General features: G+C 43.8%; 1 protein-coding gene across 2 annotated transcripts; it reads left to right on the top strand.

Annotated features, from left to right (window-relative positions):
• Positions 1–389: 389 nt before the first annotated feature.
• MXD1 (MAX dimerization protein 1) lies at positions 390–26369 on the top strand. Of its 2 annotated transcripts, XR_005529732.1 has the most exons (7): positions 390–708; positions 1457–1556; positions 6198–6227; positions 21040–21154; positions 22685–22844; positions 23062–23302; positions 24705–26369. XR_005529732.1 is itself a non-coding variant. In XM_039239594.1 (6 exons), the coding sequence occupies exons 1-6, from the start codon at positions 636–638 to the stop codon at positions 23247–23249; spliced, it is 666 nt and encodes a 221-aa protein (XP_039095525.1). In that variant the 5' UTR covers positions 390–635; the 3' UTR covers positions 23250–26369. The 2 variants fall into 2 exon arrangements, 1 of the variants encoding a protein (XP_039095525.1); XM_039239594.1 differs by having other exon boundaries at positions 23062–26369.
• Positions 26370–26433: the final 64 nt, after the last annotated feature.

Genomic DNA, 26433 nt, shown 5'->3' with positions numbered 1-26433 from the left:
GGCCACTCAGGGCTCGCGGGGCCTGGAAGAAGGTGACGTCATCGTAGCTGGGAGGTTTCAGCAGGCTCCACCAATGGGAGACAAGCAAAGTGGATTGCTTTCTGTAGCTCTGAGCCAATACTAACAAAGCAAAAGGGGGTTGTCGGTATAGAACCAATGGAAAACAGGGAAGGAGCACGAGGCGGAGTTGCGAATCCTGTCACCAATTGGAGGGAGGGGGTGGAGCCCGGGCCTTGTCAAGCGCAACCAACTAGAGAGAGGAGCGGACTCTAGGGGGCGGGGCCGTAATGTTTTTCCCCAATCGGACAAGGCAAGGGGCGGGGCATTCTTTAGGGTGTCCAATGAGGACTGCAGCCGAAGCGGGCCTGTCAAGAGAAGGGGCTGGGGGCGGGGGGATGGTGAGTCGGAGATAAACACTCCGCGGCGGTGGCGGCTGCTGCTCTTCTTCGGGTTCTGTCACGGTGTTGGCGGTGCCCCGCTCACCGGTCCCCCTCCCCCTTCCGGCGAGCGTGGTCGCCAGAGAGGCTCTCTCAACCCTGCTCTGCGGGGTCCACAGCAGGGCGCGGGTGTCCGGCGGCGGCGGCGAGCCCGTGGGCAGTGGGGGTTGGTCCCGCGGCTCCGGCCCCCGGTGCAGAATGGCGGCGGCGGTTCGGATGAACATCCAGATGCTGCTAGAGGCGGCCGACTACCTGGAGCGGCGGGAGAGAGGTGCACGGGGATGGGAGGGGTCCGTCCGGAGCCGGGGCTGGGGGCTCTGAGGGGCCCCGCCGCGGGTAGGGACGCCCAGCCTCTCTGGGGGTGGTTGGAAGCGCGGAGAGCGCGACCGCGAGCGCTCCCAACCCCTCCAGCTCTCCCCACGCGCGGTCCGAAGGGAGGCCACTGCTGCCCCAAAGGCGATGAATGGAGGTGGAAAAGGAGCCGCTGGCCCCCGAGGTCCCGAGCGCCGCCCCCTCCCCATCCCGAAGCGAATGGTGTGCCTGGGGTCCCCTGGGCCAGGCCCGTGGTTTACCTCACTGGGGCTCTCCCGACCGGCCCCCAAATGGGCCTGGCGCCCTGTCTCTCCGCCGGAGGAGCAGCGCCTGCCCTGTGCCCCCCCTTCCCCGCCCTCTGGGCTCCGGGTGTTTGCCCCGCACCTTCGCCTGAGTCTGGTCCCACTCAAAGCACACCAACCTGCTGGACTTTGCCAATGGGAAACCCAGACACCACGAGCTTAGCGACTTGCCGTGTCTTTCTCAACAATGAGCAGCTGGAATGCTCCTTACACCTGCTCCGAACTGAGAGTATTCACACAATTTTAAAAAGCAATCATTGTTCTGAGAATTCCACCTTGCTTCGTTTATTTCTTTCCACAATATTCTTTCAAGGAAAAATAAAATTTAAAAAGGAACTGCTGTGGAGAGGAGAGAGTATTGAATGTTCTAGTCTCATTCATTAACTGGATCCTTCGGTTTTCTAGAAGCTGAACATGGTTATGCCTCCATGTTACCATACAATAACAAGGACAGAGATGCCTTAAAACGGAGGAACAAATCTAAAAAGAACAACAGCAGTAGCAGGTAATTTGGTAAATATTTCTCTTTCTCTTAGATTATACTGCAGATGACACAAACTGCAGAATGGAAGTTGCCTGTTGTGATTGTAACTCTAAATACATTAAGTGGCAATCATGATTCAGTAAGGCACACATGGTCTTAAGCCATTGGAGGAAGCAGCCCTTCTGTTTGGGTTGAGGGGACTGAAAAGAAAAGAGGAATGGAAATACTTTACATTTCTTTATGAAGTTTTAAAATTAATTTTGCTTTTCTTCCCTTTTGGAACAAAATTTTTTGGAAACTTCCAGGGGGATTAGTTGACAGTGACCATGATTTGCCTTCAGAAGTTGCAGATTCTGGGCAGGTTTTCTGTAATTGAAAATGCTAGACATTATCCATTTCTTTTATTTTTCATAGTGAAGATTTTATGAACATGTTAAAGTATCTAATTTAGCATAGGTGGTAGGATTTCATAGTTGACATGTAAATTAAATGCAGTGGTTTGTCTGATAATCTGTTAACATCTATTAATACTGGCAAGGGGAATGATTGAGGTTAAAGCCTGCCTTTTTGGTGATGGAGTAACATATAATATTAAAATATTAATATGCCACAGTCCTTTTAGGTTAGCCTTATAGTTCTTAAAAATCTGTGAATCTCACTTCCCAGTGGTTAATGGTCAGTGAAATCACATCAAAGCCCTGAATATAGTTTCTTACTTATTAATTATACTGCCCCCTTTTTTCCTCTCTCTACCCTTAAAATATAAGTTAGCTAGGAAATCTGCTAAATCAGTTTAATTACATTTTTCATTCCAGTAAATTAAGTCATTCACATCTTCATCACTGATTTAGAATCCTTATTCCTCTCCCATTATGAATAACTCCCTGCAAGTAACTGTATTTGGTTAGCCTCGGTGGCATAATAGAGACCACTAAAAGCCAGGAGGTCCCACTTAAACCTGAAACTCAAGTGTTCTTGCTGTTGCTTCTGTCCTTGATTCACCCTATTGTTCTTAGTGTCGGTAGAAACACAGGATGTGAGCAGCACACATGTGCTGAGCTCTTGAATAGGAAGGCACGTGAAGGATGAACCTGGTAATTAACTACCCCATGGTTTTTCATTTCCCTCCCATCTTTCACATTACCTGATGGTGGTGCCCAACAGATCTGTGTGTGGGGCTTACAGGCCTTTAAGAATGGTGTTAACACTGACTTGTATTGTGCGGTGGAATAAAACAATTCAGCTGTCTTGCATTTTGTTACAGTATTTTTAACGTTTTGGAAGAACTTGGGGAGCCTTTTAGTTTATTTTTCTCAAAAATGTAGTCCATTTGTTGCTTTTATTCTTATCCACCCATGATTTGGGAGGAATTGTCCACACTAATAGTCCAGGCTTAATCCTTAGCACTTTCTTTTTCCCTAAGTTTCACAGGAAAGTTGGAGGAGGTTCAGTGGTGGGGAGAGGAAAAGAAAATAATGTTGTCGACAGAGAAGTAGGTCAGTCCCAAAGAAAAATAATGATAGTTGAGAACTACAAGCCAAGAAACAGATACTTTCTCTTTAATATCCAGCATTATTGCTGGAAAAATAGCTGTAACTTCTGTTTTGGAAAAGGTCTCTTCTGTTAATGGGCTTGGTTTGCGTTCCATGGTTAGAGACAGGAGGCTACCACAGGTTCCCATATTCTTGACTAATAATGAATTAGCGTAATACCCTCGGTGGTGCAAGGATCTGTGAGAAACCATGACTAACCCTGGAGATGGCACCAAGCAGACACGTAGCAAGAGCAGGTTGTTTTAAGTGTGATCACTTCCTTCATGCCCTGTTTGGAATAACCCTCACCTGAGCAATGAGACATCTTCCCCAGAGAATGCAGTTTGACCCCTTGATTTGAATTGACTTCAGTCCAAGGCCATGTATGGTCAGGATTTTGAACTGAGGTAAGGGCTATGGAGAGATTACTGCTGGTTTATATAACCACTGGGTAACCGTGTAGTCTTGTTACTTCAGGTTGAAATGCTGTGCTCTTTGTAGAGTCAGGGGGCTACTTTTCCTGGGACAATTAAAAAACAAGATTAATTAGCTACATATCCAACTTCTTGGGAACTGAAAATGCAGACCTTAATCCAGTTTCTCTAGTTGCTTGTTTAAAAAAACAAAACCACATGAAATTTTGAATGTTGATTCAGAATCATCCAGAGAACTGGAATACAGGGAGGTGGAATCTTTTTTTTCCTTTTCTACTGATTTTTGAAGTGAGTTACTAATTATTTAGGATTGAAATCCAGAGTTTATAAAGGTATATCTTGTTAAATTGGTCAAGCAGGCTTTGGCATTCATGTGAAAGAGGAAGCTCACACCTGCCACCTAGCTCTTTTAGGCAACTGTGGCCTACAGTTGAGCTGACGTGGAGAGTCTTTTTGAACCCAAGGACTTTTCCTATTTCTTATACACTCCGTAGTTTGGCTTAGTTACCTTTTTGTTAGAATGTTTTTAAATGGGGACATTTGACCTTTACCAGTGATTCCAGAGTTCTCAAACATCTTCAGTAATCCAACGGAAAGTAATTTTGACGCAAGGTGTCTATGTATTCTTATAATGCTTTAATTAAAAATATAAATGTTTACCCATTAACAGAGTTGGCAAGCAATCTCTGGACTGATCATTTTTAATGGCTTTTATTAAAGATACACTCCATTTCAGTCACCCAAATGCACTTCGTTATTGCCATTAGATAGAAGTCCCCTTGTAAAAACCATGATATGTTCAATACTCTTAAGTAATCAAATCTGTAGTTTCAAACACTGCTCAAAGTTTGGAAGGAGTTGTGCTTCCTATGGAATTTGTTAAAAGTTTCTCTTGGGGAGTCAGAATTTTTCTTAAATGTATCTTGAAAGAAACCAGAAATTTTCGGTAAGAGGGCCCTGTGTGCTACTTTCTGTAATCAGAGATTCTTTTCAAATATCCACCTTTCTCTCCTCTACCGCCGTCCTGGGATGGTCCCTGTCTGTAGTTAGACAGGGAGATCCTGACCAGCTGCTGCTATATGCTTTAAAAAACCTGTCAGACTTTGAACTTGCTATTCGCTGTTAAATCCAAAATGCCACGTGCTTTAAAGCCAAAGGTTTGCTGGGCAGGCCTCACTCTTGTTAACTATGATATCCTGCTGGCCGTTGCAGGAAGTAAACCTTCAGAAAAATGTAACTGAAGAAGGCTGAGGGAAAACCAGGTGAATCAATGTAAAGCTTTTGAGGTAACTAATTGTGAGGTCCTTTATCTAGAAAACAAATATCCTAAAACTTAAAATGTTGTTATTTACTTGATTCTCCTTGTGAATAAAGATTGGTGTGCCAAGAGCCTTGTGGAAGAGAAGTTTTAGTGCTGGATTGAAAATTTCTCCTTCTAAGACTGTAAACCAGCACGTACACCCTGCCGCCCTTGTCTGGTGTGAATGAACTTGGTGGTGGTTGCCCCCGCCGGTATAAATAAGTGGCTGAGCATTCATGGAGGTCCTGTTTCTCCGTGATTACTGCGAGAAGTTCTCTGTAGACCCAGTGAGGTTCTGATTGTGGCCACATGGAATTCATGACCTGAGCCAGGGTGTTATCTCCTAAATTAGATTCCAGAGTTTCCATTAAGAAAGGTCAAGATTCAGCTCCTTTATAATGCTGGGAGGCTCCTCAAGTTTATGATTAGTTAGGGAGGAGTTGTATGAGGACGACATGCAAGAAGTGGCCACGTTGACTGACTTCTGGGAACTTCTGTGTAAACCTGTCCAGAAATTCTTTGACCAGACCTTGTATTTGAGGTCAGCTATAAACACAATAATGGGATTTCACCTTCACCACAGCTTTCTTCCAGGGCTCTCTAATCACTTTTACAGTTGCTACTTCATTGATCCACGCATGTTCAGTAGATAGATAATTGACAGTAATTTTTACCCCAGTTTTACAGAGGGGTTAACCAAGGACAAGATAGTAAAGAATATTTCTTCTACAGTACCGGTCAGTGGACTTCAGATTTCACCCTAACTGTTGCTTTAACCAGTCTACGCTGTCTTTATGTTGAGCTGAGTTTTAGAAACCCCTTCCTGAAATCATGCGGTAGCTGTTCACCAGTCGCATTTTTCAGGAGGTTGTACGTGATCACATAATTACGTCAGGGAGTAGAAAGGTTGAGGAAAGAGTTATCCATTTAAAAATGTGGCCTCTTGTTAAACATTTTAGCATAAAGTGTTGGCATATATACCACACCTAGAAAAAAACTGCAGGACTAGGAGGGAGCGCCACCTCCACTATTGGACCCTCAGCCTGAAAGCTTCGGTGTTCTATAACCTGCATTCGTATCCCATTGTGCAGCTGCTTTTCTCTTTGTATAAATAGGCCCCTTTTATTTCCCTTCTCAAAATGGATTACCTTTCCACTAGGGCTTGCACACATTTAAGTTTGTCACTCCTCCTTGAACTCTATTTTAGATATTTACATTTATCTAACTCCTCAGAGGGATGAATTTCTTTAGTAGAACCCACCAAGTTTTTCTCCCTTTCTCTGTTTTCTCTCCTACCAACTTTGGAGAGAAAGAAGTTAAAATAATTGTACTGGTGTTGAAGCAGTCGTTTAAGACAGGAAGAATCTTACTCTCTTTTCCTTGTTCCCTCTTTCAGATCAACTCACAATGAAATGGAGAAGAATAGGTGAGTTGGGGATTTTGTGGGTGGGATGGGGGCCGTTTTGATGTATACTCTGTTCGTTGAGACTTGGTTGATTTTCTGGTCTTTTCCCACAAGTAGCACCTGATACGAGAGTATACTCAGGCCAGCTAAGCAGCACTGCCCATAAATCACTTAGGTAGATGAAGGGCTTGCAGGTTCCAAAGACCACACCCCTACCCCTCACTCCTGCAACCTGCTTCTCCCGAGGAGTGCCTTTCCGGATGACTGTTTCACAGGCCAAAGAATTTTAGGTCATGATCAGTGTTTCCACAAATAGTGTTTTTAAAAAAAAAATTATATACTGCTGAATATAATCGGTAGTTCTGTCTTAGGTCATGTATACATCCAGATATATATAAATACACATGCATATGTGTGTGTGTATTTACAGTTTACTTGTGAATAAAGATTCCAAAATTCAGGCAAATCTATGCATAGCACAAATTGGAGATGGTGATTCACTAGAGGAGGCCTGCCATCCTCACTGGGATCCATCTGGCTGAGCTGAGTTGATCTCTCTCACCTGGATTGCCTCTTGCTATTTGTTTAAATATTTTCTAAATCAGCTTTGCCCCTCCTTCAGTGATGTAGCCTAGTGGTACTTGACTCTGGTCATACATTAGAGTCCTTTGCAAAGGTTTTATTTTAATGGTTTTTAAAAATATTTTTGGGGTGCCTGGGTGGCTTAGTTGTTAAGCATCTGCCTTTGGCTTCGGTCATGATCTTGCATTCGTGAGTTCAAGCCCCACAGCATGCTCTTTGCTGCCCATGCAGAGCCCACTTCAGATTCATTCTCTCCCTCTCCCTCTCAAAAATGAATAAACAAAAAACTTAGGGGCACCTGGGTGGCTCAGTCCATTAAATGTCCAGTGTCAGCTCAGGTCATGATCACACAGTCCATGGGTTCGAGCCTCACATCGGACTCTGTGCTGACAGCTCAGAGCCCGGAGCCTGTTTCGGATTCTATGTCTCCCTCCCTCTCTGCCTGCCCCCCTCGTGGTCTGTCTATCAACAATAGTAAAAAAAAAAAAAAAAAAATAAGAAATAAAATTTTATATTAAATACATCATATGCATTTATATATTTGAAGATCAGGGAATTTTATCTCTGCTGATTTTATAAAACAGAAATTTTCAGACACATGAGAATGAATAATGTAATCAAGTCCTATGTGTCCACACCCAGCTTCAACAATTACCAACGTTTTGTCAATCTTCTGTAATCAAAACCATCCCTCTCCATGGAGTAGTTTAAAGCAAATCTTTTATCTCTAATAAAGGCTTTTTAAAAAAACATAACCACTCACTTTTCCCATGCTGGGGGGTGGGAGGAGAATTAATGGTAATTCTTAGTAGAGCTTTTAAAAGAAAGAAAGAAACCAATGCCCAGACCTCACCCCTAGCAATTCTGATTTAATTGGTTTGGGTTGAGACTCTGCTCTAGTATTTTTTAAAAGCTCCCCAGGTGATTCTCATGTGCTGCCAGGGCTGAGAACCATTGAACAAGCCTCATTCTGGTCTCTGAGCTCCCATCAATTTGAAATACAGCTACCCGTTCACACTGAGTGGCTTTCTCGGTGCTCTGCATGAACAAGATGATGCTGTGTAATAACAGCTCTGTAAATACATACGGTTATTTCATGCACACCTTCTATGCTCTTCATAGAGTCTGACTCTGAAAGTCAGGATCTGAATGACCTGTTTCGTCAGTGAAGGGACAGACCAGACTTACTAGGAAGGAGAATCTCGGAACAGAGTGAACATTTAGCATTCCTCCACTGAGGAATTTTGTGTGTGCACATGCTCAGCGTTGAGGGGTTGCATGTACCTCACCACACGCTTGCGTCTCCCCAGCCCTCTTCTTCCCTTTTAATTTCTCTGACTGTGACTGACTGTTTTAAGCCAGAGCTTCCTTTATGCTTTAGGGATTTACATATCCTGAATTGGGAACTCAAAAGTATCTTTTAAGGTAGAAAGATAGTCAAATGTCATTTCTGTTTCTCCTCTTGAGATTTTCTCTCCACTTTCTGCCTTTGGGTGAACTGGGTAAACTGGGACTCTGTGCTGAAAAGTCTTCCAGCTGTCTTCCCCCATTCCCCAACCTCTTAGGCATTTAATTTTCTGTATCTCTATTAGGCACTTATTTTTGTTATTAAGATTTTACTCCTCACTAAGGAGGGCACTTGTTGGGATGAGCATGGGGTGTTGTATGGAAACCAATTTGACAATAAATTATATATTTTTTTAAAAAAGGTTTTACCCCTTCAGATCAGGGCTCTTACACTTCCTACAACTTGGTGCTTTTTACCTCTGCAAGAATGCCACACGATGTCAGTTTTACCTTTTATTTCAGCAGTTCAGGGATATTTCTTTTTTGCCTACAGTGTCTCAAGAACTTGGGCTCTGTACTAGGTATTAAATGAGTTCACACTGGGGTATTAAGTTGGCATTAGAGAAATGTAGTTTGTCTAACGAGAAAGACATGGAGACTGTTCCAGTGAGTGCGCTACGTGCTAAGATTGAGGTGTGCACAAGAGGCTGTGGAGGCAAAGAATCTAGAAAACTGGAGTGGCAGTCCCCACCAGGCAAGCTGCTTTTAATCCAAACTGCTTCTGTATGGCCAGTCAACCTTTGCTTGTTGAAGAGGCAGTTATCTGGTTTCCTTATTGTTCTTTCCGTTTGGAATTTGGTCTTTTAAAGTCTTGATAATTTTTTCTCTAGTCGAGAGCACGTGAGCAGAAAAGAAGGAAGTAAAGACTCGAATTTCTTAATTTAACCAAGCATTGGTTGCTGCAGTCCAGGAGAAGAACGAAGTTGTCAGGCTCTTCTTCCCTTATTGGTGTAGATGCTTAAGAAGCTGCCGGTTTTGAAGTCAGTTGAACAGCTGCTCTTGTAGCCTCCCTGGTTTTAGTGGCTGATTCCTGTAAAAGAATCCCACCGAGCTTAATGCACAATACACATAAGCCATTCTTTACTTTAAAACCTCACATAAAAAAAATTGACCTGTCTCTTAAAACCTTAGGAAAAGAACTTCTAACAGTGGGATTTTTTTTTCTCTTGGATATTGCAGAGTTGATTATACTTGGGTTTCAATTTTTAAACAGAAACCTTTTCTGTGACACTTCAGAGATTCTGAATAATTATAATTGGTGTTCATTTGGACCCCACTATGAGAATCTTAGACTCAATACCGCCACCTTGATATCCTTGGCCTTGGTGGGAAGATAAAAGCCTTCTAGAATGGTGGAGGTAGGGGTATTTGCCATTCACTAGATTAGAAGATGCTGTGTACTTGGTGCTGGGAACACAGAGCCCGATGAAGACGAAGCCCCTGGGGTGGCGGGATAGCACCGTGGATACGCGTGTCTGGCCCTTGGCCTGTGCTTCTCATAACCATAACGAATTTTGTGGCTCTAGCCTCCTAAGGAAACACCTTTAAATGAGCGTGTGGTATTTTTCTTTGTAAAACTAATCTTCTAGAAAATTTTGAGAAATGTAGAAAGTGTTTCTAAAAACAATTTATGTCCTCCATAACTCGAGCAGCAAGAGGAAACCAGTGGAACTTTGAAGTGTAGCTCAACAGTTTTTGGAAAATATAAAAATCACTTGTAATAGATCTTGGGACAGTTAATAGCCGCTGACATTCCTGCTAAGTTCCGTATCCATCTAGACTTTAGTGTGTGTTGTTTCATTAACATGGGATCATATAGTAAATATTTTGTATCTTCTTTTCAAGCTACATTATGAATATTTTCCAGTATCCTTAACTCTTCTAACATTATTTTTAGTGAAGGCCAGTATTTACCTCATACAGATGTGCCCTAACTCCTATAACCAACCCCCTGTTTCAGGTTCTTCCCAGTATTTTGCTGATGGAAAAAGCACTTCCTTAAACCACCTTGTAGATAAATCTCTGTCCGACATCATAATTATTTCCTTAGGGTAAATTTATAGTTGTGGAAATAATGATATGCATTGTTCTGGTTTTAGGTGTCAACAGACGAACTGTCCACCAGGCAGGTTATAGGCCGTATTTTCCTTATACTTTCACAAGGTGATATTCTAATTTAAGACCTTTATGAATTTGATAAATAAAAAACAAACAAGCAACTTGTTTTAGTTTGCATTTCTTACATTATTAGCACAGCCAAATTTTCGTATCTTTGTGTGTATCTATCACCTGTTGAATAACATTTGCCCAATCTTCTACCAGGGCGTGTCTTTTTCCTTCTTCTGAAAAGATTATATAACATAAAGGATATATCTGAAAGAGATTGCCCCTTTGCATATCACATCATTTTCCAACTTATCATTTCCCTTAACAGAATTTTTCTCACTGTTTTTCTCACTGTTTGAAGTTGCTGCCTCTATTATATATTAAATTCTTGTTTACCACTGAGTCTGTTTCGAGACCGCTTCTTCTGTCCCACTGGCTGCCTGCTTGTCCCGCCCCAGTGCACGTTGTTTCAGTCACTGAGGTTTTGCCGGGCACTTCAAGATCTGGTAAATCACTTTCCTTCTCTTCCCTCCTCCTTTTTAAATTTTACCCTTCTTAGCTATTTTCACTGGTTTTATTTTTTTCCTGATGAATTTTATAGTCCACCCATCTCCACATCCCTCAGATTCTTTGGAGATTTTCAAAATAAATAAAACTTTTAATAATTTCAACACAAATTAACTTTAAAAGTTCATGTTCACAGATCAGCTCTTTCCATCCAGGATTTGGTGTGTATCTTCATTTATTCAGATCTGTTTCCTGTCTCTAAAGTTTTATGGTGTTTCCCCACAGATATTGCGCAATATTTTTTGTAAAAAGTATTTCTGCATTTGTATTTTTTATTTTTATTTATTTTTTAGTTAGAGCCCGCGTGTGAGTGAGGGAGGGGCAGAGAGAGAGAGGGGGAGAGGGAGAATCCCAAACAGGCCTCACACAGTCAGCACAGAACCCAACATGGGGCTCAATCTCACAAACTGCGAGATCATGACTTGAGCCAAAATCCAGAGTCAGACGCTTAACAGACTGACCCATCCTGGAGCCTCTATATATTTTTAAATCACTACTGGATTTCCAGTGTAATTACTAATTAATTCTTGTTGGAATATAGGAAATCTTTGAATTTTTTGTTGTTATATGGCTTTGTTGATGATAATTCTGTTTCCTTCTCTTAGCTGGGAATTCTCTGGTCTGAATGCCTTTCAGTAGCACTTCAGCAAATGAAAACTGAGGGAATGCATATAAGCTGCAGCCAGTGGGTCAGGAGTCAGGTGCTAGAATGGACTCTCCCCACCCCCACCCCTGAAAGAAGGCTCTGGCATCTTCTTTAGTAATAGACACTCGTTTTTCTGGAATGGTACATATGCAGGCCTTGTTGGAATTAGGCAGCTGGTCTAGAGAGATTACCTCTGCTAGAGTCTTCTGAGCCCATGACAAAAGATTTTTGTGTGTGCTCTGTGGGAAGGACTCAGCAGCCTGATCTAAGCTATTATTTTCATTTGGTCTAACAGTATTTCAGCGGCATCTGGTCTGGCATGAGAAACCATTGCAATCAGGTCTCTTCTGGCGGGACATTCTAATTGATTGCAGATCCCTATAGTTATTTCTTTTGAGTTTTGGCTTTGCAAATGGCCAAGCTCCCTTATATCGGAAGAGAGTAGGGGTGTAGCTTTTGTATCGGGCCCGAGTTGTGGTAGGCATTGCACCACTCGTACTGCTTCTGAACTTTCTTGACCACATTCAGATTGCACTCTAGGGTGTTGTAACAAATCCACATTGCTTTGTTGCCACATGGAGCTAAGGGCATGGCCTGGTTATTACAAACAAGGGATGTAGTTATCAGTGTACAAATCTGGTCTACACTGATGGTGTGGAGGAACCCCCAGATTTGTACCACTAGAATCTGCCTTTCCTGGACTATATCTCATGGATAGGTGGAATCTGCCCTTGGAAGAACTTGGAGAAGAGACCTATGCTGATTATTCAGCTAACTTCCAGTGCCTACTAGAGCACTTGGGGTACTCCTTGACTTTTCTCATAGTCCTTCATAGTCAAAGGGTGAGAGAACGAGCAAGTACTAACTATAATATGTATTTGGATGTTTTTATTTTTTAAATATTTATTTCTGAGAGAGAGACAGCGTGAGCAGGGGAGGGTCAGAGAGAGAGGGAGACACAGAATCTGAAACAGGCTCCAGGCTCTGAGCTATCTGTCAGCACAGAGCCCAACGTGGGGCTTGAACCCACGAACTGTGAGATCATGACCTGAGCTGAAGTCAGACGCTTAACTGACTGAGCGCCCCTATTTGGATGTTTTTAAAATTGAGCTCTAGAAAGGAAATATTAATGAATATACTTATGTATTTCATACTTTTTAGTAGAGAAATGATTTTATAACTTTAAAATGTAACCACCATGAATTGCTATTTATGCACTGTTTGCTGAGTGTCCTATTCCCATACAGCTAGCCTATATAGCTACCTTTGTTATTTTTAACAAAGATTACTTTCAGTTATGAGAAAATTTCAAAACCTTCCAAGGTTCCAATTAAGTTGGTAATAATGATGCTTTTGGCGATTGTTTCTAAAGGGATCATTTTAGAGAAAGGAGAGTACTTTTTTCCCCTCAAAGCAAGACTTGTAGTCTTCACCTGGACTTTTTGTTTAACCCGACAAGGCTCACTCTCAACCCCAAATCTGCAGAAAGTTAGTATCTCTTGTGACATAGAATCACTTTTAGGGTCTAATTTTTGACCCCTAAGATTTGTTTCTTATGCTATACTAAACCTGTTTTTCTCACTATATAGCTCATATGTACCATCTCTGAAATTTTTATTCAGCCCCCAATTATTCTGTAGGATTTATGAAGCTATTTAATTGGCTGGATCTACACCCACATAAAGATAGAAAATAAGATGGTGAAACTGTAGAGTTAAATAGGCTATTGTTTATTGTTTGGATTTTTTTTCTTCTTCTTTGGTTAAGAATTTGAAGCCCAGGGGCCCTTGAGTGGCTCAGTCACAGTTAAGCATCCTACTCTTGATTTCAGCTCAAGTCCTGATCTCATGGTTCATGAGTTTGAGCCCTGCATTGGGCTCCACGCTGATGGTGTGGAGCCTGCTTGGGATTCTGTCTCCCTCTCTCTCCTGCTCCTCTGTTGGTTGCTCGCTGATGCAGTCTGTCTGTCTGTCTGTCTCTCTCTCTCTCTCTCTCAAAATAAACTAAAAGAATCCAGTCCAATTAAAAAAGTTTTTTTTTTTACATTTTTATTTATTATTGAGAGCATGAGCATGGGAGGGGCAGAGAGAAGGGAAGACACAGAATCTGAAAAATCCAGTCCAGTTTTAATAAAAAGTAGTCCTTAGTGAGATCCAGTGTATCGTGTTTAAGTAGGGTTTTCCTGAAAGAGAAGGGACATGAAATGCAGATTTATTATTATTTCTAGGCTCCAGTGGGTTAACACGAAATACATCTTGGTCTTTCCATTATTTGATAATGAAAGAACAGTTAGATACATAGGGCTGCCATTTATGAATGAATGATCTATTTGGAAAGGGAAAAACAGGTTATGAAAGCTTGACAACCTTTATGAAGAGGTTAAGTCAAACAAGATTTGGGTGAGGGCAAATAAAAAAAAAGTTCTAGAACTTTCAGTGGGAGCTGCTATTTGTCATAATCTGAAGGTCACTCAGATCAATAATTCTGCAATAATATGTTTACATGTTTGATCCGCAACTAAATTTTAGGAAGCTCAAAGGCAAGGACTTGGTCCAACTCGACATTATATCCCAGCACCAAGTAGCAGTGTATAGTAATCATTTGGAAATGCCAGTGGAGTAAATGAATGAGAGAGCCAGGTGCATGTGTCCAGATTTCCATCTATGAACTTATCTACCCTCTTCACTGACTGCCTACCTGTACACTCTCCTCTGACCTTCTAATTCTTCTTGGTGTCCTATGCTTTACTGTGAAAGGAGAGCATTCAGTTACACCTTCAGTTAAAAAAAGTAATCTCTGGAAACAGTGCGTCCCTCACAACACAGACACGTGCCTGATTTGATACCATTCCCAATCATGACCACATTCAAGTCAGGAAGAACTTTGAGGATAACATTGCAAATTCAAGAGCACTGTCTGCAGATAGCGCAGTCCACCTGTAGTCTTAGTCTTTTCTCATTTATTCCCCAATTTACACATCTGCTGGCCTAAGAGGGGGAGAGACCTGGATGGAACCGAGGAGTCTGAAGTCTGGAGGCAGAAATAAAAAGAGCCGCATTCAGAGCTAAGAGCATGCCACCTAGCCCAGGTGCCCTCTGTCCGTGCCAAAGCCCCGGTAGGTGGTAGTGCCTCTTCGTTAATGACTTCCTTTCACTTGGATATTTAGTTTTTCCAGAATTCATGGCTGACCAGAGTTCAGGAAAACTAACAGCAGAACTTGTGGTATCCAAATATATTTTATATTTAAACCTTTCATATATTTGGAATTGATTTTGATGCTAATCTCCCCACTATTTTCTGAATAATCCATTCTTTTCCCAGGGACTTGCAGTGTTATCTCTATGTTCAATTCGTACCGATTCTTGGGTTTGTTTCTGTGAATTTTTTGCTCTGTGCACTTGATTTGTAGCTCTACGACTGTTTTAGTGTATACTGTTTTTTTAAATTATTATGCCGTATTTATAATACAGTTTAAGATCTAGTAGAACACATTCCTCCTTATTCTTCATTTTAAAAAAGTTGGCCATCCCTCACACATTTATTCTTCTAGATAAAGTTTAGACTAATTTCCCAGCATTAAGAACACTGTTGGAATTCTTCCCCCTTGAAATTATGTTAAATTTGTGGACAAACTTGGGTAACATTGACATTTTTACTTTTAGGTTTCACATTTAAGAATGTGCTACTTTTTTCCATTTAGTCAGATTTTCTCAGATCTCTCAGCAAAGTTTTATGGTTTCCTTCCTTGACATCCTTCCGAAGCTGTTTTAAGTTTATTCCTAAGTATGCTATCCTTTCTTCTTGCTATTGTATGTGAGATATTTTAGGTTCTTTGAATATAGGCAGCACGTCCAGAGATGTGCTTGCATTTCCAAGGTCAGTATTTGCCCTTGTATTTTCCTTTGGCTGCTACTCTAGCCGGGAGGAGTGGGTGCATTGCACACGCTTCCCTCCCAACCTTCTGGTCCCTTCTATCTAGGCCTCTACATGATGTGTGGCCACTAAAGAGTCTTTCCGTTCACATGCATTATTAGCTTTATAGGATCCCCGCAAATTTTAATTTTTTATTTTAATCCCAGCATAGTTAACATACAGTGTTATATTAGTTTCAGATGGGCAATATATAAAACTTTTTTTAATGGTTTTTTATTTATTTCTGAGAGAGAGGACAGCATGAGCAGGGGAGGGTCAGAGAGAGAGGAAGACACAGAATCCGAAGCAGGCTCCAGGCTCTGAGCTAGCTGTCAGCACAGAGCCCGACACAGGGCTTGAACCCACGAACTGTGAGATCATGACCTGAGCCAAAGTCGGGTGCTTAACCAACTGAGCTACCCAGGCGCCCCCAGATGTGCAATTTTTATACCACCTCTCCTCTGGTAAGCAAAGCTTTGTTTCTAGAGTTAAAAGACTGGTTCTTGCTTTGTCTCTTCTTTTTTTTCTTTGCTCATGTGTTTTGTTTCAAATTCCACACGTGAATGAGATCATATGGTATTTGTCTTTCTCTGACTTCTTTCACTTAGCATAATACTCTCTAGCCCCATCTGTGTCATCGCAAATGACAAGATTTCATTCTTTTCTATGGCTGAATAATACTAGTGTGTGTGTGTACATGCATACCACATACATCACATCTTTTTTTTTTCTTTTTAATGTTTTTTTATTTCTGAGAGAGCGAGCGACAGCGTGAGAGAGGGTCAGAGAGGGAGGTACAGAATCTGAAACAGGCTCCAGGCTCTAAGCTAGCTGTTAGCACAGAGCCCGACACAGGGCTCGCACCCACGAACCGTAAGATCATGACCTGAGCCAAAGTCGGACACTTAACCGACTGAGCTACCCAGGTGCCCCCATATCACATCTTCTTTATTCATTCGTCTGTTGATGGCCACTTGACCTGCTTCCATCATTTGGCTATTGTAAATAATGCTCTTGTAAATCTAGGGATCATGTATCCTTTTGACTTAGTGTTTTTGTATTTTAGGGGTAAATATCCAGTAATGCGACTACTGGACCATTGGGTAGTTGTCTTTAACTTTTTGAGAAACCTCCATACTGTTTTCCACAGTGGCTGCACCAGTTTGCATTCCCACCAACACTGTAAGAGGGTTTCTCTTTCTCCACACGCTCGTCAACACTTGTTTGTGTTTATTTTAGCCCTTCTGACAGATGGAAGGTGAACTCTTTGTGATTTTGATTTGTATTTCCCTGCTGATGAGTGATGTTGAGCATCTTTTCATATGTCTGTCAGCCATCTGTATGTCGTCTTTGGAGAAATATCTGCTCATGTCTTCTGCCCATTTTTAATTGGATTATTTTTTGGGTGTTGTGTCAGTTCTTTATATATTTTGGATACTAGGCCTTTATCAGATATTGCATTTGCAAATATCTTCTCTCATTCTGTAGGTTGCCTTTGAGATTTGTTGGTTTCCTTCCCTGTCCTTGCTAATTTTTTAAATGTAAAAGTAGTACCTTTAGCAAAAGCAAGCTCTGTATTTCCATAGAAAAGAGGTTAACGTTTTCCATTAAACTTCTTTAATGACAAAAGAGAACTTTAAGGAAGAACTGAATTTTACCAGATAGTCTCTATCTACCTAGTGAGACACTTTGAGTTTCCTACTGATTTTAAAAGGAATATTATAGTGCTATCTCTTTGTTCCTGGTAATTGTCAGTCTACAGAGGAAGCTAGCATAGAAAGAATAACTGCTACCACCTAGAGAGCACTCCTGTCAGACCCTGGCCAGGGGCTTCCATACCTCGTCTCCATTAATACACTGGCCTTCTCAGGCACGACCATCCCCTATCTACTGCTGAGGAAACTGATGCCGCATGGAGTGGTTAGTGACTCAGGGTCACACAGGGAGTAAGTGGTAAAGCCAGGATCCTAAACCCTTACTCTTAACATATGACACGAACATTTGGTTGTATAGTGACAGATTCAGAATACTAAAGTAACTAAACATAAAAACAAAAATGGAGATCCGTTTCAAAACTTTACTGACGAAAAGCTATAGTTTGTACTTAGTTACCTGTGGTTATAGGGCACACTTGATTCTGAGCTTTACTGATTATAGCTCAGATCAAAGATTGGCCTCTTAATGCTACTATAGACCAGAGGTATATCAGTCCATTCCAAATAATGCAAGTGGTATTTCTGAAGAGTCAGCACACGAAGTCCATCAAAGTTCATGACCTAGGTACCAAGCAGTTGGATCAGCGTAAACAGAAGAGGCAGCTGGGAGCAGGAGGCAGCCAGGACCTGGCCCAGCCCTCTTGTGCTGGGAGGCAGCTCTTGGCAACAGGAGGAGGATGGGCTGAAGACGGGATGAGAGAAGGTCTATGTAGGGATCAGACTGAGGCATCGAGGGGCTTCCTGTTAAGTCCGTGTGGCAGAACCTCTGCTGGTTCCCCCAAGGGGAGTTAGACCAGGTTCAGAACGGGACGTCAGGCCCCTCCTGGAGGACCAGAGTCCCGGGCAGGGGAACAGTCAGGATGGGGGAGGAGAGCAGAGACAGGTGCTTGCGTTACTTACTTGGGATCTCGTGCTTCAGGGGTGTTGTCGGACTTGGCTGAGGGATTGCACATCCCAGAGTGCAGGGTACGCGCGCGTCTCAGGGTGGAGGAGCCACAGAAAGGCTGTTTGCTTATTTATCTGGTTCAGGAGTTGAATTTCTTCCCCCTTTCCCTGCAGCTGGCCGGGGTTCCCGCCTGGGGGTGTCTGCGGCAGGTGGCAGGTGGGCAGGGCGGGCGTCGGGCTTGAGTGGTGAGGAGCTGGAGGAGGCCACGGCAGGTGCTGCCAAATGTGGAAGTTGGCTTTGGATCTCGACAAAAACCCAGAAAAAGGCTCTGGTCTTATTTTCACAGAACCAGGCCAGAAACCACTGAATGAACATGTATTATCCTCAGCTTGAATTATCAGACGGCTTATTTCTAGTTTCACAACTGGAAGTATTCTTTGGAAAACCCACATTTGGGTAGTGAAAATTACACTTCCTGGGCCAGACTCCTTGTATAACTAGAAATGACAATGCATGGAAAGATGACTTTATTATTTTACTTTTATCAGTAGACAAACTTCCTAAAAACTTTACATACTCATTTGTAGATAAACCCACATCATAAGTGACTAATAGGACCCTGTTCTGAATCATGCAGACTTTGCAGATAACAAGCAAGCTGAAAAATGTCTAGATCTAATTTTAATTTTTAAACTTTTTTCCCCTAACTTGACAATTAGTCTATAAACTTTGGGAGAAATAAGTTGGATAATTAAGTGACTATACTTTCTCATGGTGTTTCTAATATCTATTTTCATGGCTCTTTTTGAAGATTATCCAAAGTGAACAAGGATTTTTTACACACAGCTTCTTTTTTTCCCCTCGTGTAGTGGAGGGAGGAGCAAACCCCTCGTCTGAGTCTTTGCTTGTGGCCATCCCCCATGGACAGGTTTTCAGGGCAAGTGGAAGTCTTCTAAATTAGTAAGGCACTGTTGTCTCCTTAAATCTTCCGAGCTCAGGAGTGAAGGCTGTACTCCAGTTTGTCCAGGCTGAGGGGGCCCTTGGAGAGTCTAGGACCGCTCCTTCAAGGCCTAGACAGGGAGGGCGGCTTGGAAGCAAATGAGGCAGGGGGCAGAAAAGGATGTCCGAAGCAGCACGTGGTAGATCTTCCTGGGGCAACAGCCGAAGTCTGGAGGAGAAGGGTGTGAATTGCCTTCCTTGGTCATTGTCCTGCGTATTGACATCTTAGAGCTTTCTGAGGCAGTTTTCTTTTAGTCTGCATTCCCAACTTTCACTAATATGTTCAAAAATGTTAAGAAGGGGGAAAAGGGCAGATTAAGCTTCAAGGTTGTCCCCCAGTCCCTCTGGAGGGTAGCCTCGCAGGCTCCCGGGAGCCCTGCTCCAAGCGGTCGTGTGTGGGCAGTGGGCACGCGTCTAAAACTCCAGGAGCCTAAGCACCGTTGAAGGTGCAGGTGTAGAGATGGACTGTCCTCGAGGAGCTTACAGCCTAGTTGAATAGGTGACATAAGCCATTCAGCAAACATTTATTAAGCAGGGGGGAGGGGGGAGGCCTGTGGTAACTCAGCAATGATTAAGTGGAAGTGCAACTTTCTAAGGAGTCTGTAATGAATGGTTAAGTAGCAAATACCAAACAATTGAGGCAGAACAGCGAACTTCCTGATGAGCAGTATAAACAAGGGCTCAGAGAGCGGAGGGATCACTATGGGTTGGAATGACCTGTGAAGGCTTTAAGGACCTGGTAGGCTGAAGCAAAAGCTCTGAATTTTGGCCTTTTCTCTTGGGATCTGCTAGATTCTAAAATAACGCACAAAGAAGGGTTTCAAGGAGGTGTTAATCTCCAGAACTTGAGGGACGCTTGTGCTCCTGGCCAGCTAGCAGCAAAGGGTCCCTGGGGGCTCGCTGCGGCTTCTGCTTCAGGTGGCCCCTGCCCTTCCCTCTGTCCCCCTGCACCATTCCACCCACTGCCAAGACCTGCGTGTGGTTCTCTAGCCATTCTGCGTGCCTGTTAGTGTAGCAATGCCAGTGCGTTTTCCTTATTTAAAAAAATAAAAACGTATTTAACTTTTTGAATAGCAGCGTACAGTTGAAAAACCAGAAAATATATTCAGGAAAAGTCCACTGTCTTGTCCCTGCCTATTCCCTGACTGCTCTCTCCCTGTCACCATTACTAAGTTTCTTATTGATCATTCCAGACTTTATGTCCATGTAAGACAACAAAAATATATTTCTTCCATTTTACCCACAGGTGGCATGTTAAATGCATGGTCTGAGATCTTGTTTTTCTTCATTTCACACCATATCTGAGAGTTCTTTCCTCGTAGTAAATAGAAAACCTTCTGATTTTCTTCATAGCTACATCATATCCCACTGTCTAGATCTACCATAATTTAACCACCTCCCTATTGATGGTGAGTTGGGTTGTTGGTTTTTTTTGCATAAAGCAAGCAGTGATGAATGACCATGTAGGTCATTCACATGTTTAAAGACTACATTTAGCAGGGCTAGAGCTCTAGTGGTCCTGAGTGGGAAAAGAATATGGGTTGAAGTAGGACACAACCTTGGCCTGTTGTGTCAAGTCACATCATAACCCGGAGCTAACCTGCTACATGTGCCTCCTAAGAGTAGATAGGAGCCCCGGCCCCCGCACCTGTATTATAGGGACACTTTAGAAAACCCCAGTTTTTGCTTCTCCGTGCCTTTCACCAGAGCTATCTGATTTCCAAAGATGTTTATTTGGCCAGAGGTTTTTGGTGGCATTTGCCATAACTGGGCCTGGGTAACTTCGTATTCTTAAAAAAGTTTAATGTTTGAGAGAGAGAGAATGTATACGTGTACAAGCAGGGAGGGAGATACAGAATTCACAGAAGGCTCCAGGCTCTGAGCGGTCAGCACAGAGCCTGATGCGGGGCTCAAACCCACCAACCGCAAGGTCATTACCCGAGCCAAAGTCAGACGCTCAACCAACTCAGCCACACAGGCACCCCACTTCAGACTCCGTTAGACCTTGTTCTTCCAGGATGCCTCCTAGCCCACTCTGAAATTCTCAATGCTCCTGGGACCTTGTTTTCATAGGCGGGCCCATCTTCGCTTGTGCCTGGAGAAGTTGAAGGGGCTAGTGCCGCTTGGACCTGAATCGAACCGACACACTACATTGAGTTTATTGACAAAAGCCAAATTGCACATAAAGGTAGGTATATCCTTGGGATTCCTTGTTAGCTTAACCTTCAGTAAGGGCTTGCCTGTTGGTGAGGGATAGCAAACGTGTATCTCCCAGAGAGCCCTTTCCTCTGGACTCCCCTACCCTACCTCTTCGATGAATCTCAGGCATCCCAACAGGTCCAAGCACCCAGCTGAGAGGTTCTCACCCCTGTGTACCAGAAGTTAGATGGCCCATCCCATTGTCTATTTGATGAAGCCAGAAACTCAGGGTCACCCTTGCTAACTCTTGCTCTGTAGCCACATGCGTCTAAGTCATCTCCCACACCTAAACATTTCACGGGCACATTCTGTTTCCCCTCCCCATCATCTACTACGGTGAACTCCAATAAAGGCCTCCCTGTATCCTTCTGGCCACTGCTGAACTAAGCTCTATGCTTCCCAAGAAGAATCCTTCTAAAGATCAAGTCAACATGTCACCCCTTTTCAAAGTCTTCAGTGGCTCAGGAGGTGCACTGCAGCAGGCCCTCACGTGCCTGTACAGCACCTTGTGCCATAGGCCCTTTCAGCCCTTTGCACGTGCTGTTCCCTCCACTTGCTAGGATTTCCGCCCCCTTCTTCGCCCACTTATCTTGTTGGCCTTCGGACCTTAACACCCGTATCACTGGCTCAGGGAAACCTCTCCTGCCCCGCTTACATCCTAACCGTCCCAGATGGATCTGTCTTTGGGAGAGCACACCTGCTCAGCACTGGTCCCAGGTGACATCTGACCATGATTTGTAGGACTGTTTGGTGATCTGTCGCTAGTGGCAGGGGACCAGGTCTTTACGTTCACCTGCCAGAGGGTCTGAAACAGAGTCCTCGCTTGGTAGTACCTTGGTGGTATTCGAACTCCTGAGAACCACAGCCACCTTACCCTTTGCTTGTTTTTATAATCCTTTAGTCATTGGACAAGTGTCACTTTGGTTACGGTTAGAGGCCTGTATGCATGACAGCTCGGGGGCGCGGGGTGGAGAACCTCCGTTTAGAGCAAAATAACTACAGTTAAACAGATTTGTAAAAACAAGTGGTCTGTGGAAACGTATCTAAGCTCTTACGTTGGACAGCTTGGAAGCAGGGCTTCAAAAGGGACTGTTTGTTTCCTGCTACCAAACAGAAGTTAATTGGGACTTGGCAGAACTCAAAATAGTGTTTCTATAATCTTAACATGTAGTTGAAAAGCCAGACTTGTAAATGGCACACATTACAGCTGCCGTCACACGCATCGCTCCAGCTCAGAGAGGCGGTCAGGACCTTCCCGCAGCCCAGGGGGCCACCGGCCGCTCCCACCTGCTGTCTCTTCCGGGCATCAGAGTGGCATGCTCCTCCCCAGGGCCCCCGACGGTGCAGGTACCTGCGGCCGAGTCAATACGGAAGAGGTTAGACGAAGGCAGGAGTCACTAGCCGATTTCCTGCCCTGTGAAAAGCTGGCACGGTTCACTGCTAGAGGGGAAGATGCAGAGTCATTGCCAATTGTGAAATCTGCCCACGGGCTCCAACAGCTACCCCCTCTGACTTGCAGAAACTTGAAGATTGTGACAGAAAAGCCATTCACCAAATAGACCAGCTTCAGCGAGAACAGCGGCACCTGAAGCGGCAGCTGGAGAAGCTGGGCATCGAGAGGATACGGATGGACAGCATCGGCTCCACTGTCTCCTCTGAGCGCTCGGACTCCGACAGGGGTGAGTCCCCCGGCCCGGCCCAGGCAGCGCAGGGGAGGAACTTGGAGCCCACGGGTAACTTAGACTTGTTGAGTAACGGCACATCCGGGAACAAGGCCCTCTTTCCTTTCTGCACTTAGGCAGCAGGTCCAGAGAAGGGCCTGGCGGGGCTGGCTCGGATTTCCGGCCTAAGCCCTCACAAGCATGGCTTCACCTGTGTCTCTTGTCCTCCCCACAGAAGAGATCGATGTGGACGTGGAAAGCACAGACTATCTCACGGGGGATCTGGACTGGAGCAGCAGCAGCGTGAGCGATTCCGACGAGCGGGGAAGCATGCAGAGCCTCGGCAGTGACGAGGGCTACTCCAGCTCTAGCATGAAGAGGATAAAGCTCCAGGACCATCACAAGACGTGTCTGGGCCTCTAAGAGCGTGGTCGCCTCGGCTGCCTCCCGATGGTTCTCCCGGCGGACGGGATTAGGTAGTGTATTGGACCTGCCCACAGCCCCCCTGCACGTAAGCTTCCATGTACCACCTCTACCAAACTCGGCTTTGTAAACGTTCTCGAGGAAGTGCTTAGGATTGTGGGTTTCTGGTTGCATCCACTAGCTTCTCTCTCTCCATAAAACGTCCGAGAGACTGTACATTCCAATCAATTTGAAGCACCCAAGAATTCTTAGACCGAATAAGCAACTGTCACATCTCAGCAGTTTCCCCTCATCTTTACCGTCCCCGTGTAGTCTAGCAAACCTTTCTTAGAGTTTTCTGGCTCTGTTACTCACCTAGCAGAAATGTCCGAATGGGTCTTGTGCTTAGGAACCTGAAGGAAACAAACTTTTAAAATTGAGAGCCTGATCTCAGAACTCCAAAGTAAGCTTTGAAAGTGGCATTTAAGAGCACTTAACCATGGACCTCACCCCCAGTGAGGAGTCAGGAATACCTCCAGAAAACCCCCCTCACACACCCCCTGCGCTCCTTCCCTGACCCGCGTGTGGATGGGAGCAGGACTTCTCACTTAAAAGTGGAGCCCTTGAAGGCAGGGCTCAGGCTGCCCAGAGCTCTGGCGGCACTCGCTCCCACCCACCAGACGGTACAATCTCCCTGTGCAATGCGCTCGGGGCCGCGCCGTCTACTGCTGTCCCAAGACCCGTTTTTTCCCCCCAAGTTCGTTATGCTACTTGTCTCTGGAACATTTTTTTTTCCTACCTCAGAGATAAATGAGATCTCCATTTCCCAGTTAACACAAAGTGATTCTGCCTTTTTTTCACCCCCAAATAAGTGACATTTGGTCCAATTCTAATCTATTTTCCTATTTAACTTTCAGCAATAACTGAGCTTTGGCGCTAGCTGAGCTAGTGTCCATCATCAGTGAAAGGAAAAATCCGCATTTCTACTCTGTTGCAGGTGAACAGGAGGGGATGGTACAGTGTTATTAGAATTCCTCTCCTTATTTTTGGATACACCCAGAATCTTCTTTATGGAGGCTTTTGGGTTGGTAGTTTAAAAGGCTGATCTTTCTTTTTGGTTATGATTTCCCCCTTAAGTGGTCTCCCACTTTGTAGCATTTTTATTTAAGCTAAAACAGAGCACATGTATATGTACATAAGACACCTTAAATCTATAAATACTATTTATTCATTTTATATAAACTAATGGAAAACAAATTCTTATGACTTTGTGCTTTTATAGATGTTCTAGAAACTTTGTATGTAGGTATCTACAAAATTGGTTCGTTCCCCTTACTATTTTTGCATTCACATTTTTGACGTCGAGGTTTTCCGCCTCTGACAAATCTTTTTCATTGAATTTGAACCATTTGTAAACCCGGTGATGCTGAAACCGTGTGTGTCACGAAGTGACGAGAACATTCCTAAAATCCACAGACGCACTGCAACCTAAGGGCTCCACGGCTGCACCAGCCGGCGGCCCCCCTGTGCTCCCCGCCGCCTGCGGTCTCTGGCCCCCCAGACTCACCGCGCCTCCAGCGCCTCCGCCTTCCACACGACTCCGAGTTCAAACGTGCTCCACACAGAAGCTCATTCTGTACGTGAAGAGATTTCATTTTAATGATTCTCCATTAAAAAAATTTTAATTGGAAGTAGTCGATTCCTAAATGATTCCAAAGTCATCTGTCATTCTTTTGTTTTTTTTCCACCCCTTCATTTCAGCTTTGGGTGAGGGAGGGGCAGGTGACACAAAGGATTTTTTTTTTAATTGGAAGCTTTTCCAATGACCAGCTGAAGATTTGCACTGAAATACAACTTGTATGCCTTCTGCATTTTTAAAGCCTGCTTCCTGAATTTAAGCAGAGTGATAGTGTTCAAAGAGCCAGCTCAGCCTGTAACATGTTTGAAAAGATGTATCTGCACTTTGAGGTCCCTTTCGAATACCATTCGCGAGACCTCTCAAGCATTTTAATTGCTACATTCAAGCGCCTCACAAGTCCAAGATGCCAGATGCCTTAAGGCATCGAAAACTCAAGACTTTGGGCACAGCTTGTGGGCTTGCATTGGGGGGAGGTAAGGGAACAGAATTTGTGTATTTGTTTGATTTTGAAATAAGGCATCTGAGAGATGCCATTTTCTGTGTTTAAGTTAAAGTGCATTTTTGTCTTTTGGTTGAAATATGAAATGTACTGTCCCAATATAAAATAGTAATTATTTGACCTTTGCACTGTTTGTCTGGTCCTTTTCAATTTGGTTGCATATATAAATGTGGAACTTGCTCTATTTTTAATGCACTTGTGATAAACTGACACCAGGGTTAGACATTACTTTTCAAAGCTCGAGGTAGACTGAATCGGCGTGCTAGATCGGCCTCTAACCAAAACTGTAAACTTCAGGACCAGCAAACTCAGCCCAAGGCAGCTAATCCCCTTCCCCACGCGGCTGATTGGCAGCCCTCGTTTGCCAACCTACCCTCTCATTCACTGATCCACCAGCGTGACTGTTAAGAACTATAAAGTCTTTTTGGTTGTTTGTTCTTGTTTTAAGCAAAATGGAAAACCTTTCTATTTAGGGTTGTTGGGGGGAGGGGAACGGGCAAAGATAAACCCCAGCCTTTAAGACTTTGACAACTGTACGTAAATATAGATGTGTAAATATAGGCACATGCATATTTTTATGTAAAACTGATTTTTAAAAACTGAAAAGAAATCTATACTCTTACTGATACCATCGCAATGCAGATGGGAAGGGAAGAGTATGTAGTCCAGTTTCGTGCAGTGAGAAAATAATGGTGCGTGCTGTTAACATCCCAGAACGCATAGCTTTCCACACCTGTTGGCTTAGAATGGCAGGCAAAGCACCCAGGGTATTCCGTTTGGATTTCTTCTGCTAAGCAAAGATCTTGAATTCTCCAAGGTGCTGATAGTGACTGCCGACTCCTCTCTCTAGTCACAGACATAATGCTAGTTTGTGATCCTCTTAGAATCACTTGAGCAGGACCTAAATTCTTCTTCCAGTCAACCCAAGACTCCGATAATGCCTGGGGCGATTCAAAGTTGAGCACTGCAGCAGGCCCCTGACCCTGCAATCGGCCACTTTTTTTTTTTTAAATATAGTCCTTACCTGGGTTCCCTACGGGCCTCTCTGATCCATTCCTGAAGTGGCC

This window comes from Hyaena hyaena, unplaced genomic scaffold (assembly GCF_003009895.1).
Source record: "Hyaena hyaena isolate Hyena2069 unplaced genomic scaffold, ASM300989v1 scaffold_158, whole genome shotgun sequence".
NCBI lineage: Eukaryota > Metazoa > Chordata > Mammalia > Carnivora > Hyaenidae > Hyaena > Hyaena hyaena.
This window is presented reverse-complemented; position numbering and strand designations above follow the sequence as displayed.